The following is a 20588-nucleotide window of genomic DNA, read 5'->3' as shown; positions in this document are numbered from 1 at the left end:
CATGCTGGAGACGAGACATGACCGTGACTGGACCACGGCACACGAACATGGCCAGGGTGCTTCAGGAAGAGATGCAGACACAGAAACAGACAGAGAGACAAAGAGAGAGAGAGGAAGAGAGAGAGCAGGAGAGAGAGAGAGTGCAAGCGATAGAGAGGCACCTCCACTGGGACATAAGCCAAAGCCCAGCTGAGGTCTGGATAGCATCCAACCTCACTTGCAAAGAAGGCTAATGCCCCGTCAGTCTCTCCCAATCCAACCGTGTTCATCTGTTAAGCAACTTTCAAACAGATCCAAAGGCTGCATCACTTTGAGTTACAACATCAGTACCAGACAGCACATCTCCTTCTCCTTGACCAAGAGCAACAGATTTCACGTCCAAGACGATATGAGAAGCTGCTGTTTACTTTGTCTGCAACCCGAGAGCTGCACCCAGGACGTGCCGGTCTAATGCGCAGCTTCCGCCTTCCTCTTTTCTGCCATGGTTACCAAAACACTGTTAATGGCTCATCCCGTAAAGGTCAACGTTGGTCGGAAAAATGCGGCAGCTTGTGAACGCCGTGACCGGCGGGCCCGAGGCCACCAGCAGCTGCCGATCCACCGGCTCAGGCACAGCAGGGCCAAGTCCACCTGAGCTACTTCCCCTCCTAATTCTCCTTGGCAGGGTCCTACTGGAAGCATGGAAGGCAGCAGCCTCCAAACCTGTAATTTGACTCGACCAGGACCTTATTTTCAGCTCGAACAATGACTAACAGGTGATCAAGGGCCGGGGAGCTCCCTTTGGGGGCGGACTGAGGGGTTGTCTGCAGTTTCTAATTTCCACCACTGCTGGTTTGGGAACAGGGGCAGCTGACTGGCACTGGCAAGAGGAATAGTTATGATAAGACCCGAGGATTCGTCTGGACGTACAGTTGCATGCATCACGAGGTGAAGTAAAACCAACAACCTTGTGTTAAAAGGGGTTTTTCCAAAATTCACAATATAAATCAGTCAGCATACATTCACCTAATTTTTATATGTGGGAATTCCATACATACAGGAATATCAATGACAGTCATGGTCGGAATTTAGGCTGGGGACATCTCTCCACCATGTTCTAAAATGGTTGATTTTCTCCCCAGCACTTGTTGAAAGTGTATTCTGAAAATATTTTAAAGAACATTTTATATAATTTGTTTTTGTATTTGTAAAAACAGTGAAACATTTATGCTCCTAATGTTTGTGCTTATGTTTTGTCACATGATGCTGAGGTCATAAACATGACACAACTGACATTTCGAGAAACAAAACGAATGCTTTTTAATAAAAATAAACAGAAAACAATGACATTACAAACATATTTTAAACCATGCTGCTGATACGTCTTGTACTGTTCAATGCTGATAGGCTTAACAAATGTACCCATAAAATCTTTTTTATACCCAGCACATTTCAGGGCAAAGCTACACTCATGTGGGGCTGGGTATCGTTATCATTTTCCGATACTGGTGCTAAAATGCTGGTGTCTAAACGCTTCCTGAACTAGTAGTCTCTTTTAAAAAAAGGTCAATGATATTATAGAATGCAGTTTTTTTTCAAAGGCAACTTTGAACTTTTGAAAGTGAGCAATATATATGCTCACAATATATGTCTGTCTTCTCATCGTCTGGGCCAGGGGTGCACACACAGCCTGCTGATGCGCTTGACATGGCAGTCATACGAGCTGTCGAATACGGTGTGTCCCTCTGCTTTCAAGTGTATCCTGTGTGTCTCCAGATACTTCAATAAATTTGATGCGCTCCCCCTTTACACACAATGGATTTTAAAGGAACAATGAGACAGTTCTCCAAATATTCTTATTCATGTTATGAAACAGCCATCGTATTGACACTTAGTGGCCTGGAAGTTTCAAAGATTCTGTACTAAATGTATTTTAAACATGGCCGCCTCCATATGGGAGACCCGCTCTATGAAGCATTCACTGGTTCTTCTGGGGTAAGTAAAAAAAAAATATATATATATATATATATATACATTTTATTTTTCTCCAAACTATCTCTTTAAGAGGCATGGTTGAGGCACCATTCAGTCCAGTGTATGCTGATCATATAAGAAATGGTGGCGTACTGTTACCTTTAAAGCAGTTTAGGGTTTTTTTGGATTATGCTAACTACTGCAGTTTTAAACGTCTACACACTCCCATGGAACTATCGGGAAAAACAATTCAGCTGTCTCTTTGCCATCAACAGTCCAAACCCCTTCTGATTTCCTGCCTGTGTTCCATAACAGAATAAATGGATCTGACACACAGCTGGCAGTTGAGATAGCTCGCGTGTAGCCCACCACCGAGGCTGGGGAGGGCTAGCGTAGCGACGCTAAATCCCATTAGCTCCAAGGTCCTATCCAGTGAATGTGACAAGGCTTGCACGATGGCGGTCTGAGCTGTCACGAAATGGCAGCTATCTGGGGCTAACAGAGTGAGAGTGGCAGCATATAGAAGGCTAACAAAGGATGCGCTTTCAACCACAAATCAAACTTCGTCCTGCTGAAAACCATATTTTGACTTGCTTGAATAAATAAATACATTTTTTGGGGGGGTGTTACTTCTTTTCTCCCCCCTTTTTTATGCTCTGGTCATTTTTTGTTTGTCTATTGTGTTCTGGTTCTGTGTACTGCAACTACACATACCATTTCAGCAATTACTCAGCCCTTCAGACTAAAAGACCGAGCTTGCTAAATTACAAGGCGCCTGTAGTTCTTCTGATCTCACGCAGACTAACACTACTGTTTGTGTTTTTGCTGCTCAGGCAGAAATTTAGGTAAATTAGCGTAGGTGTGCCCCTGTGTACGTTTGAACTGCATAAATCAATTATAATTTTCAAATGACAAACATTGCTGAGGGAATTAGAGATGGAGGGAAAATTAGTTCCATCGTTGAAGTGGTACAATTTGCTCTGCCCCATCACGAAGTTGTTATTTAAAGTCCTGTAATCTTGTGCTGAGTGGCAAATGGGGTTATTGGGTCGGCCTGCTCTGTCTCTCACGGATGAGTCACGAGGTTTTTATTTTTATTTTTTCCACCAAAGGCTACAGAGTGCAAAGAACTGCAGCAGTAGCCCTACTGTTAAATACTCATGCGGAGCAAGACGGAGGCGGTGCGGTGGTGGGCGGGGGAAGGGGGAACCAGAGAGCACCTCGACACGCTGTAATTTGCCTGTGACGCGCTCCTGCCGCCACGGGCCGTCTTGGCGCTGCCGTCCGGGCAGAAGTTGGTCCCGCGAGCTGCGTACTCTGAGCGGAGGGCCTCGCGGCGGGTGAGGAGGATAGAATTTAACCTGGCAGAGGTGAAAACAAAAAGGCTCTCTGTGTGACTCCCTGCCTTCTCCTCAGGCCCAGGAAGATGGATAGCATCTGACAGGCTAACGTGAGCGTGCCATTCCTAACAAAAGGGCTCCTTTTTTTCTTAATCTTTTTTTTTCTTTTTTCCCTTTTTTTTTTTTGAGCCCTGAAAATCATAGCGAGGTAATAAGACCTGATCCAAAAGAGGGAGCGCGAGTCTGTTTGGTTGCCAAGGGCAATCGGTTAGCGTGGTGAAGAAGGAAGATTTGGAGCAAACCTGCCTCGTTGATGGACTGGTAAATGAATGCGTCATTATGGCCCATCAATGGCTCAGGAACTGAAGGGTCTAAATTATGTTACGGCTTAATCAATAAGATGGGAGGGGGGAAAAAAAGCTCTAATCCCCAAAAAGCATGAGCGTGCTGACAGATGGTGAACATCAAAGAGGTGAAGTAACGAGACAAAGTGAGAGAACAAGTTGGAGAAAATGAGCAAATGTCGAGTTGAAACAACAAACACAGAAATCGCTGATAGTGGCGGAGAGCAGACAAAAAGAAGAACAAAAACACAAACATCCCCCAGGAAGACGAGGCACACGGGAAGGCGGCACACCTTGTGACGAGAACGGCGATGTCCATTGGCCGCGGGTCGTCTTTGCCTCCGGGAACGTGGTTGTTGCCCAGGTAACGCGCCCCTCCGTACTCCTCATGCTGCCAGTGGCAGAAGCTCTCCAGTGCCTTCTCACCGTGGTGACTCATCTTCAGCTTCTCCTGAAGAGGCCAGCCGACAGTGGGTTTATTCCTCCCCTCCCTGTCCCGCCCGCCCCAGAGCTGGGGGCGCCCTGCAGATCCCACTAGCCTGCATCGCAAAACTTTTTATTCCTTCAAGGAATGAAAGCCCATGAGCACCATATAGTACAATTTTAATCCCATAATGCTAGAAACTGCTAACAGCACTGCTTTTTAGCTAACAGCAGTGCTGATATACTTTGGTGAAGTAGTTTCCTAAATGAAAACCAGACCTTTCACTTCTTATTTGGCCATATGTCTATGAAGGGTTTGCGAGCAAGTCATTTGCTAGTTGTAGTAGGTCAAGGCAACTCATGGTGGAGCAAGCAATCAGAGTCAAGAAATTTTCATCTATATGAAAATTTAGGGCTTCTATATGTTTAGCCGATTGCCTGGGGAGAGTAAAGTGGATCTCGGAACACGGGTGAGATGTGATAAACATAAACAAAGAGTCACACGGTCAACAAAAAAAAATGGTACCTTGAAAGTCACAGGAACAAAGACGCAGGACGTGGTAGAGCTCAGGGCATGGATGAACAGAGCATGTGGTTGACACTGTTCAGTGCTTTCCATGTGCTAAATGTACTACTTTAAAGCCCTATTTTTCCCCTTCACATTCTTTATGCTCTTTTCAGTCTGATTGATTTCAGTTCAGACACAGCCAGGTAGGTGCTTGTCTGTAGATAACCAACAGCTCATTGTCATTATTGTCAATGACACTTAAAACTGATGATCAAGCATCCACAGTCTGTAACCTTCTGGTCTTTAGAGCAACTTCATGCCAATTTTAATAGGATTAGAGCAACAGCATGCCAATGTTTTAGGATTTTCTGAGTGGAAAGCAGTAATAAATTGTGATTGGGGACAAGCATGGGTTAAATATACACACATACACACACACACACACACACACACACACATACACCCCGATAATATCACAGGCCCTGAGGACAGGAATAAAAGGAGAAAAGGAGAGGGGCCAGAAGGCTCAGTCTTGGGGAGATTTAGCACCTTTCGGGGCCACAAGGGTCAAGCCTGTCAGCAGGGGTCATGTAGGTCAGACTTACTGGGCGGGAGTGCAGGAGGACCAATTTGGTGACCCGAATGTTCAACTGTACACCCAGACTCTGGTGCTGAAACATATTATACACCTGCATCATGAAAGACAGGGAGAGACAGACAGACAGACAGGAAAGAAAGACAGGGAGAGACAGACAGACAGACAGGAAAGAAAGACATGGAGAGGCAGACAGACAGACAGGAAAGAAAGACAGGGAGAGACAGACAGACAGACAGGAAAGACAGGGAGAGACAGACAGACAGACAGACAGACAGGAAAGAGAGGGAGAGACAGACAGACAGACAGACAGGGAGAGACAGACAGACAGACAAGAAAGAAAGACAGGGAGAGACAAACAGACACAGGAAAGAAAGACAGGGAGAGACAGACAGACAGACAGACAGGAAAGACAGGGAGAGACAGACAGACAAGAAAGAAAGACAGGGAGAGACAGACAGACACAGGAAAGAAAGACAGGGAGAGACAGACATACAGACAGGAAAGACAGGGAGAGCGAATGTTGCAGGCAGTCAAAAAAACAAGAACAGAAGAGAACAAAAGAGAAAAGTTTGTTTTTACTTTACATTCCAAACAGCGACGGAAAGGGTGTTAAGCTGGGAGTTCCACACTACAAAAACCTTTTGTGGAACAAACACTGGATATAAGAGAGACAGCTGTTTCTGTGACATTTATGAGACGATTTAAGTAGCACAGGGAGTGGACGGAATCAACATCTGGAAGGAACGACCTCGAGGAACCACTTCACATCACTGTATTTACACGAGACAGGAATATTTTCCACAGCGGTGTCCTCACTACACTTCCACAGTCCGGAAGGAGCTGCAGGAGGATGAGGCGAGGTCTGAGCTCACATCAAACACGCCCTGCCTCGTACAGCCCAGACCTCGCAACAAGGCCCACACCAGTCGGGGCGCTCTGTCCTCTCTGGCCGTTACTGGCAGAACAACAACTTATTGTGGGAAAAAAAAAGTCACTTTTTAAGACGCTCCCATCAGAACTCTTTGAATTAGCTTAGAAGATTTCATCATTTGAGTTCGTTTGTAAATGTAAATATATTCCTTTTTTTGGAGAATAGAGAAACACAATTCAGCATTTACAGATCTCACTGGGTGTGGACAATTTAACTTTCATACAACAGCTAGGTAATCTAGAGCAATGTGAATCATTTCAGACACACACACGCCAGATCCAGCAGACATTAGGGGAAAAAAATCTCTGTGGAAAAAGACTTGCCTATGGTTTCTTCCTCAGAGTAACTAAAGAGTAACTAAATTGTGCCAAAATTCTGTATTGTATTTATTACTATTGCTCTTCCAAACAAATTAAACTGGACATATGACACACCTAAAGCTAATTTTGGAACACCCCATAAAAGTCCAATTGCTTTACTCAAGCTACTAATCTGAATCCAAACTTCATATTTCCTCCTCAGGCAGTATTATTTTCTTAAAGAACATTGCAAGGATGATCACAAGCACCGCCAATCAAAATCTTCATGGCAGTCAAAGTAAATTCCATAGTATTTTAAGGCCTCAAGAAAATGAAACAGATCAAAGGTAAGGTCACAGAAGGTCACATCCTCTTTCAAGGAAGTGAAAAATAATATTTCCATGAAAAATAGTTCATGCATGAGCATCCTTGAAAAGAATCTGTTCTTCATGTCTTTTGATATATTTTGCAGCGTTGAGGCATTATATCATCTTAGGGGTGTGTGTGTGTGTGTGTGTGTGTGTGTGTGTGTGTGTGAGACCTACCATGTTCATGACAGTGAGAAGGAAGCGCTGGGCCGCCTCTGCCCCGTGGTACTGCACCATGTCTGCATCTGCCACCACCACAGTCTCTGCAGTGTATTCGCCACTCAGACGGATGGCGTTCCTCTTCCCACGAGCCTCCTCCATCACGTTAGCCCTCCTTTCCTTCCGCTTCCCTACCAAACACACACACACACGTGCGGGAACACACACGCACATACACAGACACACAGACATGCACACACACACACACACACACACGATGGGCTTTAAGCTCTATAGCAGACTGACATCCATATACGTTCATGCATATAGCACATCTTTGAACATACAGTACACATGGTACATGCAGTACACACACACACACACACACACACACACACACACTGAACCTGAATCGGCATGTCAGACACGATGGGAATAAAGGCAGAGCCCTTAATGGCTGCTCACAGCAGAACGTATAGCTGAAGTTTCTAGTAACTGACTCTCAAGTAACTAACTCTCTAGTAACTGACTCCCAAACGTTGGCTCGCTTTGTTTTTGAGCAGCTCCAGTCGTGTCCGAGATGTCCCCGCACGCTCTGCCCATGTGACCAATTAGGCCTCCGTGGAGCAGATGTAATAGCTCTGCTGCAACCCTGCCCAGGAGAACCAAGTCAGAATGTTCTGAGGGGGGCGTAAATTTTTCCAGACACAACAGCTCTTCTGTTTTTGAAATAAAGGCTCCAAGATAAACCTTAAAAGTGCTACCAAAGCAGTGTTACAGTGATGATCAAGCCTCGGTCGATGAATGGGATTTTCAGAGGTTGTCATTTCCAATCCATCTGTTCCTGCTATAGTGTGGAAATGAATAAAGCTTTCTGTTTGTTTGTTACTGGCTGTGTGGCACACAATAGTTTGTCGATGGCCCAGGCCCACTGGAGAGGGGACAGAAAGCGCCGTGGCTGACAGCTGAAAGCCTGCAGACTGGCTGCTTATCGGCAGAGCGTTTGTCCGAAGCCTTGAAGCCATCTGCAGTCTGTTTGTGTTTGTTTGTTTGTCAGCATACATAAATACACTAATGAAAGATCTCTTTGTTTCGAAGGACCCCCAGGTTAAAGGATGACGTTCAGTGGGAGCTGATTTCTACGTGCGTATCGAAGCCCCAGAACCATGACACAGTCCTGTGCCTGGACTCTCAGTGCCAAAAACAATGACATCTCAAAATGATGAAGGATATGCTGGTTATGTGTTTTAAATCTTACATGATGAGACATGCTGCCGTGAAACAGGGACAGACTCCTCACTTTAGTGGGCACTGCCAAGGCATATCTGTTGTAAAAATAAATGAAGTCACTTGGGGTAATAAAACTGGCTACAGTGACATGACAAGATAATATGGACCGGGTCATCCCCCTCAGGCAGCTGTAAAAGTCATCTGTCACAGACCCACAAAAGTGGTCATGTTGTAACAGTCTGTGCCTCATTTCAACAACTCTCTCAGTAACTCTCAAGGGTGACAAAGTTAACCTGTGTTGAGACGATAAGCATACGCTGAGCTGAATCATCATGCGTGAGGAAATATATTTGGAATGTTTCTTTAATGAATATATTTGTCAGCAAGTAACCTTTAACAGCACCTTGGGATATATCACTAAAGTCACTAAAAGTAATGACATTAAAGTTTGTGAAGACCTTGAATGTTTGGTGCTCCTCGTCACTCATCCGACACTAGGCCCTATAAACACTGTGGTTGAACATGACATCAGCTGGTACTGTATCTTGGCCCTGGAATTCAAATCCAGGTTTTTGTAACCACAACTAGCCCAACTACATGGCCACTGTGCGTATATATACATACATATATATATATATATGTACGGGAACCAGGCCTCAAGGTTCAAGAGACTGCTCCCTAAGCTGTGCACTGGAGCTGCTCCAAGCCAAGAACAGAAATGGTTCTTTGGGCTTTAAACGGGGCTGCTAGATCTGTGGAGTACTCTGTGGGGAAAATAAGGACAAATTGCTTGTACGGTTGTGTAAATGTGAGTACATCTGTGCATATGGCTAGCTACACTAAAATATTTCTCAAGAGCAACACCGCTGTGGGAATGTCCCACAAGTCAAAGCTTTCTGACAACTCAAAGGAGGGAAAGTGAAAGAGCGCACTTAAACACCACTTATGGTAGATCTGAAGCGTGCAATCTATAAAGCCGGACGCTGTTGAGCACTATGGTTTGCAAACAATTCTTCTACTCAAAGAGGCTGTGGCCATAAAACCAAGGTTCCACTTGTACAAGGCCCTGGATATGCGCGCATATATTCCATCTTAACAATGGGTAAGTCCACTTCTACCTACCCACCAGCATGTGGTTGAAGAGCTTAATATACCTCAAAGCATTAGTCAGAAACCCACTTTACTAAAGAAGCTGTTTGCTGTCGTCAGTGCTTCTTCTGGGGAAGTGCACTGACTAGTGAGGATTCGCAACTATTTCTACGTTCACCCAGCAGGGAGAAGCAGGCCAAATCTGATTTTCTGACCAATTAGATTTTTTTTGTAGTTGTTTTTAGACTGTTCACAATATCACTTTTTAATGTGACCTGTATCCGACATCAGTCTGAACATAAAACACGTACGAGCAAAAGAACAGTGCTTCACGTGGCACACTCATCCAAAAGTCAACAGTTAAAAAGGAGTCAACACTAACAGCCTCTAGCCTAAAGTTAACGATCGTACTAATCTGCAGTGGAAGACGGCTACAAATTAGGAAACAAATTAGCAGTAGAGCGAGGATGGCCAAAATGTTAATGATGCGTCTCTGTGGACTTACAGCAGGGTCCTCTCTGGAGTGGAATATCCGCATGTAAAGTCGGATCCAGGAGTTGTGGGTTCTTCCCTTCCTGACAGCACTGAATTATGGCAAATGTAGAGCTGCACTGGTGCGAAAGCTGCACAAATCTCGATCTGGCTTCTGCACTGACACACTTCGGATTTCAGTACTGCATATGAAAGTGTGCCAAATTCGGAACTGAAAATGTGAGTTTCGTTGCGTTTTTTGCTTTTCGTGCTGCCGCCCAGATAGCACGTCTGTGTCGCATCGGAAGAAAAAGATCCGATGTAAATCACTCTTACCTGCTGTGTGAACGTAGCCTAAACAACTTTGGTACTGTTCCCTTAATGTTTCCCTAATACCAACACAATACTTCAGGTGTTGTGACAATAGACATGCATCACATTGCTATTTTGTAGCCTGTCTTTATCAATCAGAAGACTTGGGTGTTGTTGGCAAGAAGAAAAATCCAAACTCAAAGTCCCTCCCAGCATGATTTTCATGGGGCCTGCACAGACTGAGAAGTGGAGGTCAGGTGTGACCAGCGGAAGTTATCAGACAAAAAAATAACACAATATCAGCCAAGCTCTAATGAGTGGGAAAGAGGCTGTTTCACTGGGTGTGTCCAGTGGAACAAACTGACTTTTGCATTTTTTTCTTCTTTGAATTCAGTGTAGGTGAAAGTACTATGAGCTGCATTGTATTTCTCTCTGGCTAATAATTCTAGTAAGAATCACTATTAAAGAAACTGTTACTTATATGCTACCTATAAGTCTTAAAACACCTGGAGGATTTGTATTTGTTGCTGGATGTACAACAGACAACCTGATGGCAAATTTTGCCTGTAGTCTTTTGTGGATGCCACAAGCCCAGTGGAGAGAAGTAGAACTGAAATAGAGTTGGCTGGCAGGTGTCTATAGACTGGGAGGTGAGGCACACGCCCTATACCACAAACCAGTTTTAGCTTCTGTAATGTATGCCTGTGTGTGTGTGAGTGTGTGTGGGTCAAGGCCAAGAAACCTTTGGGCTGGAAAACAAAACATCCAAGTGGCGTGAAGAGTAGCATTGAGTCATAGTGAGAAGGGGAATGCGGCGTGGTGCTGGAAGTTGTTCGAGAGTTCTTGGAGTCTGAGAGAAGTTCCAACATTTTTAGGATTCCGCAGGGTTCCGAGGCAGACCACAGCTCATAGTGATTCTAGTCACAAAGCGTGGCGCAGACCGGCACTCGGGCCGCAGCACAAACGCCGGCCCTGCTCGCCGACAGCAGCAACTGAGCGAGGGTTTCTCCGTGTCAATCCGAAACGCTGCAGCGACAATAAAGCCAAGTGTCTCCCAGTGGAAATGGAATGGGGGAAGTATACAGCCAAAAGCCTTGAACTGCTTCCACCTTTTCTCTCTGCTTCATGGCGCAACCACCTTCTGTTTCCAGCGGCCAGCTTCTAAACACGGGACAACCCCCCCCGAACCCCCCCGAACCAGTCCCCTCGTCTCACCACTGCTTCCTACTTTCCAGGGCTCCTTTCTCCATCTCTATCCTGCGTTCCACTCCATTCTGCTTAACTCCTGCTCCCTGTGGACCTCCGAGCTTGTCCTCTCATGTCCACTCTCTGCAACATCTCCTCCTTCGGGCTCAGGCGAAGTCATACTTTCCCCAACTTCCTCAAGGCTTTACCCCTGGTTTGCCACTTCTTCTCAGCCACCTTTGCAAGAGCAGCACAGTGAGTTTCAGCCCAGGAGCCTCGAGATGTCATAAACCGATAAGACCCGCCCCGGGCGTGTAGTCCGGAGTGGCCTCACGAGCTGCCAATGCGGTGAGACGCAGGCTAGATCCACTCCTTCCTCTGCTGTTCCTCCCACGTCCGCTGACCCTCTTTCTCCCACGCCCCTTTCTACTGCTCTCCGATCCCGCTCAACGTCTCCCCACCCGCCCTGGCCGTTAGTCCTCCGCATGGAACGTCCCGTCTCCTCCACTCACGATCAGCTGGGATTGACATGCAACTTTTGGCTTCCCAGTTCAGGGCTGGAGCGGCGAAGGCTTGGTGAGCAGGTCATTTTTTCATAGGTCGCTACGTGTGATGGTGCACTGGCCCGGGGGCACGTCAGCAGGGCTGTATTTCACTGGCCCAGATGGGACAGGGTGTGACAGGAGACAGCAAGATCCGTGGCCAACCTTGCTCCTTCTGTTGTGTTTAACACTCCAACTCTGTAACATGATCCGTCCTTGCACATCCAGACTGTGTGTGTGTGTGTGTGTGTGTTTGTGTGTGTATACACACAGCAAAGGGGAAAGCTCTAACGCATTGAGGACATGGAGTTTAATGAATATAAAGTCTGTCTCTGAGTATTTTTCTCCAGGGACAGTGTGGTTTGATGGCGAGAGTGAGGAGGTTTTTAGGCATACGGTTCTCTCTCAACTTTTCAACACGATGGCAAGACAAAGACAGACAGAGAGTGTGAGCAATCGAAACAAAGAAAAGATAGAGAAAGACAGGCAGACAGAGAGATACGGGTGGGGGGAGGGGGGCTCTCCGGCATGGTCTTGAAACAGCCCGGGACAGACGTGAATGCAGAGGAAAGAATTTTCTCTCCGAATCTGGCACCCTGTGCCTCTCCACTGGCCCGATCGCCCGCTCAACAGACGCCAGGTGCTCGGAGGAGCCGAATGGCTAAAGCACCTGGCGCACCTGGAGCTCACTTCAGCAGCATAGACACGCCTGTACACACACACGTGCCCTCACACCCAGCGCACACACACCCCCGTCGTAAACACGGCCCATACGGAACCCCACACCCTGCGCGCACACACACCCGCCCCGTAAACACGGCCCGTACGGAACCCCACACGCAGGTCCCCTCACACCCTGCGCACACACACACCCGCCCCGTAAACACGGCCCATACGGAACCCCACACGCACGTCCCCTCACACCCTGCGCACACCCCCCCCCCCCAAACACGGCCCGTACGGAACCCCACACGCACGTCCCCTCACACCCTGCGCACACACCCCCCCAAACACGGAACATACGGAACCCCACACGCATGTCCCCTCACACCCTGCCCGCATCCCCCCCCCCAAACACGGCCCGTACGGAACCCCACACGCACGTCCCCTCACACCCTGCGCGCATCCCCCCCCCCTAAACACGACCGTGTAGGGAACCCCACACACACCACAGGCGCGTTTTTCTTTCCTTCTTTCTTTGTTTTTCTGTCTTTGTCATCTCCCCCCTCCCCGTTTCTCATTTTTGAGAGTAAGTTTCAGACCCAAATATGGACATATGGAATGAATTTATTTATGCAGGTTGTCAAAATTCTGGTGGTCTTTCCCCCTTAAGAGAAGGTTATGTAATATTCATCCTGTGTCATGCAGCTGGGAATTAAACTACAACAACGCCCAAACAAACGAGGAAGAATGCTGGACCCGAAACTCCACACAAGTTCAATATACCCACAAACCGTGATAGTATGAGATTGGAAAATCCAGCTGTGCTGTTTAAGTTGGCAGATAAGACTATAGCCCTATGCGTACGGACTCACCAAGCTGAATGTTTAAGGCTAATTACGATCATTTCCATGTCGACGAGTGGGAGAAAGAGTAAACTACAACTGTAATAATGCACTGTGCTCAGACAAAACCTCCTGCCCCTAAATATGAGCGCGAACAGACGCCAGGAGCTTTTGGCCTCCGTGACGGAGAGGAGAGCCAGTTCTTAAAGCTGCGGTTTTTCGGTAAGAAAAATCTTACATCTCGTCAAAGAAGCGCCCACGGAGCTGGAAAATATGCGCGGCGTTATTAACGCAAAAAAGCACGGCGAAGGAATTCGATCGCGCTCTCCGTCAGCACTTCCGCAGCGTGGAAGCAGATCCCGGCAGGAGTTTATCGACATTGACTGGGGAGACAAGTGCGCGTTGAAAACCGAAACAGCTGCACCTTCTCTCGCCTCTGCGTCTCTTAGCGGCGTGTGGGGGGGTAAATGTTGCTATGAAACCGCGTGATGTATGAAGCCGATGGCCAAAAGCGCTCCTCGACGGAAGTAGGGAGGTAGGCACAGGCGCAAAACCGAGCGTCGCCATTATCATAGCAGATTCCTTGCATGTAACTCATCATGAATAGAGAGCACAGTCTAAGTGATCCTGTGAGTCTCTCTGGCTGTAATAAGTAGAATGAAATACAGTGCATGGTATGGTGCTCTAATGGTTTTTCAATTATACTGTGCTTTGCTGGGATCGGTGGTTGCAAATAAATGCCGGCGGCTTCATCAGTTTGCAGTCAAGAGGGACAGTTTCTAATTGGCTGCCTATTCTTTGTTAGAAAAGGCGTGTAAAGGGTCACGACTAAACTAATGAAACCACGTAAGTCTCAACGGCATCTGAAAGCGTACAGCTCACCTCGGATGATCCGGCAGTACTTGGGATCACTGCCTCTGGACCGAGATGTTTCCTCGGAGGAGCGCTTTTGTCTGAACACCTTGTGTGCCAAGCCAGAGAAGGAGTCCGCCACATGATCCACTGGCTCGATGAACAGCGTCTCTTCTCCGTACCGCACGAGGCCCCTCTGAAACAGACATGAGACAGATGTGAGACAGACGTGAGACAGACATGAGGTTAGAAGGTAGGCAGCGCCCGAAGCAGCAGTGCCCGCATGCACTATTATAAGATGATGCGACCTTGTGGCTACAAAGCCACCTGGTTGTGTGCTTTCTATTCACAAAATCACAACTGCAGGTCATACGCTTAGAGAAGGAGGAGAGTCGGTCCATTCACTTTTGAAAATAACGAAGACCCTTAGGTTTTTTTCTTACACAGACACATATTGTACAAAAGTAAAAACTAGTCTCGAAAGGAAGCGCAATTTAGGCGTAATCTACATTAATGAAAGTTGACACATACAACAAAAACATTTGTACATACAACAAAAAGCTCGTTGGCATCTATTATGCTAGTATGCATAATTTCTCTTGAATGTGATAAATGCTTTTCTACCCAGGCAGCCCTGTTCGTTTAGTGTAAAGAGTGAATACACACACTGGCTGTTAGCTAAAAAATTAATCACAGCATACTGTCACACTGGCAATCGCATATGAAAGGGTTCCCAGGAGTCTGTGCATCTCGATGCATCGCAATACATCTCTTTTGCCAGAGAATCGAGATCCATTTATCAATCGCTCCCCTAGGATGGCGCCCCAACTCATGGTGGGCTTGTCTATCCCAGCTTGAGCGACTGCCATGCCTCATTTTAACAAAGCAAGTTCCCAGCGGCACCAAAGACAGGCCTGCTCTGGCTGAAGACCGTCTTTTGGCACGAACCTCCATGCAGTCAAAATGGTGCCCTTCAACTGAAGGCCGGAGGCGGGCATGAGGGGCAGAAGGAGGAGGGACTAGAGCAGGAGAGGGATGAGGACAGACAGGAGCACCGCCGGGGAGTGAAGCGGCAGAAGTTGGTGAAGCACACTCTTTCATCTGCAGCACGTCCAGGCAAACCCCACAGTGCAGCCTAAAGGCAGCGGACGGTCTGGCTGGACTGGGGTGGTCTGGGTGAGAGTCGGGGTTTGGGGGGCGATGAGTGGTTGAAAATGACATGAGTGAAGCCATCTACCCCTCTCAATCTTAACATCACAAGTAGAAAAAATTGTGAATTATTGGTTTGAATAATTGCATAAGGAATAGAACAGCAAGTGGCATGTGTTATCGCGAGTACATCACAATATTATGATATAAAGAATGTGTTTTTCAAATAACATCATACCACGACAATCTACAAGCACTTGCTTTCGGCTTATGCCTGTGCCCAAATAGCCATGATGTTATTCGCGATAGGACATGACCTTGTGTGTTCTCTTGCTTTTATACATCATTTCTATTAAATAAAGAAAATAAACCCAAAATGTTTTGTTAATTGACATATATGGCAATTATATTAATTCCTTCTGATGAAATAGCCTCCAAAGCAAATAACTTGTGGCTATGTTGCAGTAATAATTGCCCGCATGACACAGGACAAGGTATATGGTTGTAGGACTACCAAGTAACAATAGTTTGAAATGAAAATGAAAATTAGCCAAGATGAAAGGAAAAAAGATAAAAAGCAAAAAATTAAATGTAATAATAGAGAGAATGTATTTATTTGTTAGGGTTGTTCTATTTAATAAGGATATTAATATTTCTATATACGTTAATCTTGGGTTAGTGCATTGGCCTCAAACAGCCCAACTCACTTTGCTGGTGGCCTCGGTGTATGTAATATTTCTGCAGTCACAACAGTCTAAAAGTTTCCTAAGTGATGGTAGAAATTGATATGCGCCTGCAGACACACTCCAAACAGGCTGTGGGTCAAATGTTATCTTATTAAAGTCACCCACTGTGCTCATTTTCCCTTTTATGCATGCACAAAACAGCTGAGGGTTGGGCGCATAAAGCTAGCGGCTACTTAGCAACATGTCAGCAGGGTGACACGTTCTTGGTGTGAAAATTCTGTGCTGTTATCATGAATATCAGCACATTAGAAGGCTTCTCAACTAATCAGATTGTGAGGTCGTAACTATCTGTTATATATTATTGTATTATAATATTATATTTAGTTAAACAATTTTAATAAAACCATATATTTAGATAAAACATTACCAGGCTGTATTCTTTTCAACTACCAGCCCAAATAACCTGTTGTGAATTCATCTCTTAGCAAGTCATTATTAAGTTAGCTAATGGAGTGGTAACAGGACAAGCTCAAAGCTATTTGTAGGCTAAGATCAGTCTAATCTCTGGATCTTAACAACAAGTATGGAATTTAAATGCATGACCATGAGAAGGGAAGATCTACATTTGTCAGCGTCTATTGTATACGGACATTTTACATAAGGTTGCGTAATGCAACTCACTTCATGTCCCGATGCTTTTGATGAGTCACGTGACCGACAATTTGACCACCAGGCACATCGGTAATGAAAAGCCAAGCATGAAAATGCTATTTAAAAGTGTGAAAGATCAAAGGGGCCAGTTCCCACAAGCTAATTCAGATAAAGTTTTTTTCACAGTTACATCATCATATGTACCCAACAGAACGTCAGGGCTGGCCCTCTGGGGCCGAGTCATGGAAGAAACAACTATTGAAAATACACCACACAAAATTAATTTACATGTGGCACAGAATTCTGGAGATCTGTGAGCCTTCACATCCCCATCACTGCTTGTTTTTCTTTAGGCCTAAATTCAGATCTACATGAATGTAATTCAGCTAACAAAATAATACTATCACAATGTGATAAAGCTACTTGTGGCATGATTTGCTTTATTAGTGGATGCTGTGAGAATTCAAAATCTGAGTGCCTAGGAAAATAATATGTGCTCACCCCAAAAAGGAAATAAACAGCAGAGATCACAAGTTGATTATTATAAGCTCATGTCAGAAAGCAACCCATATGTGGTAAATTCCCATCTTAAACCATAGTCAAATTACAGGGCTGCGATTAGTGTCTTTCCTGAGAACAGAAACTGCACAATATTGTCACCCAGCCATGAGACTGAGGATTGTTTACCTGGAAGGACAGCCAAGAAAAAGGACAAAATACTAACAAAAAGGAAGAAAAAAAAAAAACAAAACATCTTAACAACATGCCACTGACTCCTTTCAGCTTATTAGCTCTAGTGCTAACACAATTGCTAGCATTGCCGGTTGCATCACTGCTGAGCCACATTTTTTTGCTGTCTGCACACAGCCTATCAGATCAGATCTGCATCAGCGCAGGGAGCACTCCTGGTCCAATCAAAGGGGCCCGGAGTCGCTGGAAATCATGAGCCGAGGCTAGTCAAAACATCCCAGCTGATCCCCAGCTGATCGGGGTGGAGTGGGGGAGGGCAGGCGTCTCGCTTTCGCATCTGCTCCCTGTCAGCCTGCCCGGAGGTGTCGGAGAAGTTCGGCCTGGTCCAATTCCACATGCGACTGGAACGTTCATGGTGAGGATGACCTCATTTTCCACATAGCTGTGGCCTAAGTGTAGCTTATAAGGGGAGGAAAAAATGGTAGAAACGTCTGACACCCTGAAATGTATCAAAACAGCACTGTTTATTTGTAATTAGTCAGGGCTGCGTGACTGAGAACGAATTGGATTGTGATGACCCAATATGGTTCACAGAGCAGAGGTTAGTGGGCTAAGCAAAAGGGAGTCAAAACATAGAATCAGAAATCCTAAAGCAGTCCAGGCACACAGGCAACTGTTGCATGCACAAGTGCATGTGCGCATGCAAACACACACACACACACACACACACACACACACACACACATACAAGTGCACACACTGCAGAATTCGAACCATGCACAGTGGCAGTGTTGAAATAATGAAACACCGTTCAGCTCAAATGTCATTCCTATGGGTTCAACGCGATATTCAGTAACCACACTTGCACTATTATTCCACAAACATGCATGGGACAGCAGCCCAGTGCATGTGCGCACACAAACAAACAGCTCCCTTCTCTGCCAAAGTGGTGTGGGGGGGCAGGGCACTAAAGTGTGACCCTTTGGCCCAATCATAAGCAGCCTGACAACTCTCCACAACAGAGCTTCTCATTCCATTCAGCCTGCTGATAGGTCGGTTGTCACTCCGCGAGGAGCCGCGGGAGTGACCGGAGCTGGACCCGATCCAGGGAGTCGTCTCCCACGCTACGTGTAAACACACGGCCCATGCTCAGAATCCAGCCAATCACACGCCTCTACTGGCAAAGTCTTGCAGACATGCCAATATACAGTATATGCAAACCCAAAAGCAGCCGTGATCTGAGACAATGTAAGCAATGACCAAAGACGAAATGCGTGCAACCCAAATACTCGCTGCAAGGGAGTCCAACCAAAACCCAAGGCCGCTCGCCAGAAACTCAAAGTACTTTTCCAATCAGTGTCAGAAATGCGCCAGCAGTCGCTGCAAAGCACGCTACAGGCTGCAGTTGAACGCTCGCAGAGCGAAACACTCACTCACCAGTCCTCCGCAAGTGTCCAGCGAGGCAATTGAGTCCGTGTGATTGAGAACACTTCCGGAATAGAAGCAGGGCCGTCCCTTAAAAGCCGGCTCATGCTGGAAGCTCCGTTCATGGCTCCTCTCCTCAACCACGAAGCCCACAGCTAGGAAAGCCTCATCCCTCTGCAACTCCAGGAGAAGTTCACGGCCAAACGCCGGGAGCGACAGGAGCAGGCGGTCCTGCTGACGTCCGGAGCGTCGCCTGCGGGCCGAGCTCCACCCGGACGCTTCTGACAGCTGGTGCACCTGCTCATGCTGCAGCACCCAGGGCACTACCACGTCCGTCTCGTACACTACAGAGTGTGCTAGGGTGGAGGAAACGGAGCACTGCAGTTTGGGACAACAATCTTTTGGAAAATCCAATCACAACACTATAAGAAAACTGTAATAACTGATGAGAGTAATTAGCATCAGAGGAAAGTAGGTTACTGTTGTAAAAGCAAGTGTAATTGCAAATATAACTAAATGTAGTGAGGGGAAAGTATTCACTTTTGGAATAAGTAGTAAGGAGTAAATCTGAGAATTTGGCGTTAAACGGTGATGTTTAGCTGAACGGTCTCGGGGGCAGTGAAAAGTGGAACCTGCGGCGGTAAAGTTAGACGTATTAAGAGAGGAGTGCAGAGTTCTTTCATGGAAGTGGACAGAGCGGACAAAATGAGTTTACAGCGTCCCGTAAACGTTTCAAACAATCCAAACGCGCAGTGAAAACATAATTAGACATGCGAATTAAGCCGGGCGCTAAAGTTATTTCATTCTCAAATAAGCACTCTGATCCTTATATACATTTTATAGATTATTATATTGTTTATTATTATTGAAATGGTATGTGAGTTACAAATGGCTTGATGTCGAAACTTTAAAACTGCTTTTCGCGGAGGCTGCAGAAAGTCCTTTAGCACGAATGAACTTTACAGGAAAGTCATGACAAGGCGTCGTTACAGTCAAAGGAGTGTTATGGCATTGTATGCAGTATTCCAGATTGGTATAAGCATAGTTAGACAGCAACGCAGGTGTTATTACAGTCTTACCTGATATTGCATTTTGTCCGATGCAAAAGAGAAAGAATTGCAGGAGAAGCGGTAGAGCACCGTAGTAATGCATCACTGCTTTATGTGGGCGAAGTACGCGCCAGCGAAGCAAGAACGAACTGAAGCGAAGTCACTGAAAGTTTGGGAAATTAAGCGCTACAGAGAGCAAACTGAACTTGAGTCGAAATACCCTCCCACTGCCGCCGGCGCAGCCCCTCCTGTAACCGGATTTGTCCCCGAGTTTTACAAAAAACAGATCCCTGCGATGTAATTTGACGCTTGCACCGTCTATCTTAGGAGTGGGTCGCAACCGTACACGTGGTTTCCATGCTGTTGGAAATGTAGATAGTGAAATCAGATGGGAGTTTAGCCTTAATCCACATGATAAACGTGTACTGCAAACCACATGCCAAGTCCAATTTTACCGTCCAAACTTTACCATACTGTTATTTTTATTTTGCTATTAATTGACTTTAGAATATTTGTCAGGTCATCACAAAGTTAACTTTGATACAGTGCAACTAATTTGTGCAACTAATTACAACTAGTGTGTACTAATTTGTACACACTACAATTAGAGTAAATGTAAGATGAGGATATAACGCAATAAATGACAGTGTTGTTATTTGAAGGTGTTTGCCCTCCATGAAAACTGATAAAATGAGTGAATCTGAAAGGCTGTAGGTAATTCTTCATAACACAGTCATTCTTTATTACATCTGATGACTGTGTTATTATGATATGCTCATGTTCTGGGGGGAAAAAAAATCAGTGCTTCTCAGTCATAGTCTGGGAGGAC

General features: G+C 45.9%; 1 protein-coding gene across 5 annotated transcripts in view; it reads right to left on the bottom strand.

The window, feature by feature from the left end:
• Positions 1-19948, bottom strand: part of adamts17 (ADAM metallopeptidase with thrombospondin type 1 motif, 17) — an 83856-nt gene extending 63908 nt beyond the window's left edge. For 3 of the 5 annotated variants that reach the window (XM_081710024.1, XM_035525689.2, XM_035525697.2), the window contains exons 1-6: positions 19790-19948; positions 18723-19066; positions 14140-14305; positions 6942-7114; positions 5174-5257; positions 3931-4088 (exon numbers count right to left, since the gene is read on the bottom strand). In XM_081710024.1, coding sequence (XP_081566150.1) covers positions 3931-4088; positions 5174-5257; positions 6942-7114; positions 14140-14305; positions 18723-19066; positions 19790-19862 — 998 coding nt within the window. In that variant the 5' untranslated portion in view covers positions 19863-19948. Of the gene's footprint in view, positions 1-3930; positions 4089-5173; positions 5258-6941; positions 7115-9747; positions 11198-11240; positions 11614-14139; positions 14306-18722; positions 19067-19789 lie in introns of those variants that run through there. The other 2 variants (XM_081710025.1, XM_081710026.1) reach the window with 2 other exon arrangements.
• Positions 19949-20588: the final 640 nt, after the last annotated feature.

This window comes from Electrophorus electricus, chromosome 3, assembly GCF_041902795.1.
Source record: "Electrophorus electricus isolate QZ-2024a chromosome 3, ASM4190279v1, whole genome shotgun sequence".
Taxonomy (NCBI): domain Eukaryota; kingdom Metazoa; phylum Chordata; class Actinopteri; order Gymnotiformes; family Gymnotidae; genus Electrophorus; species Electrophorus electricus.
The sequence above is the reverse complement of the archived record's forward strand: the minus strand, read 5'-3'. Positions and strand labels throughout refer to the sequence as shown.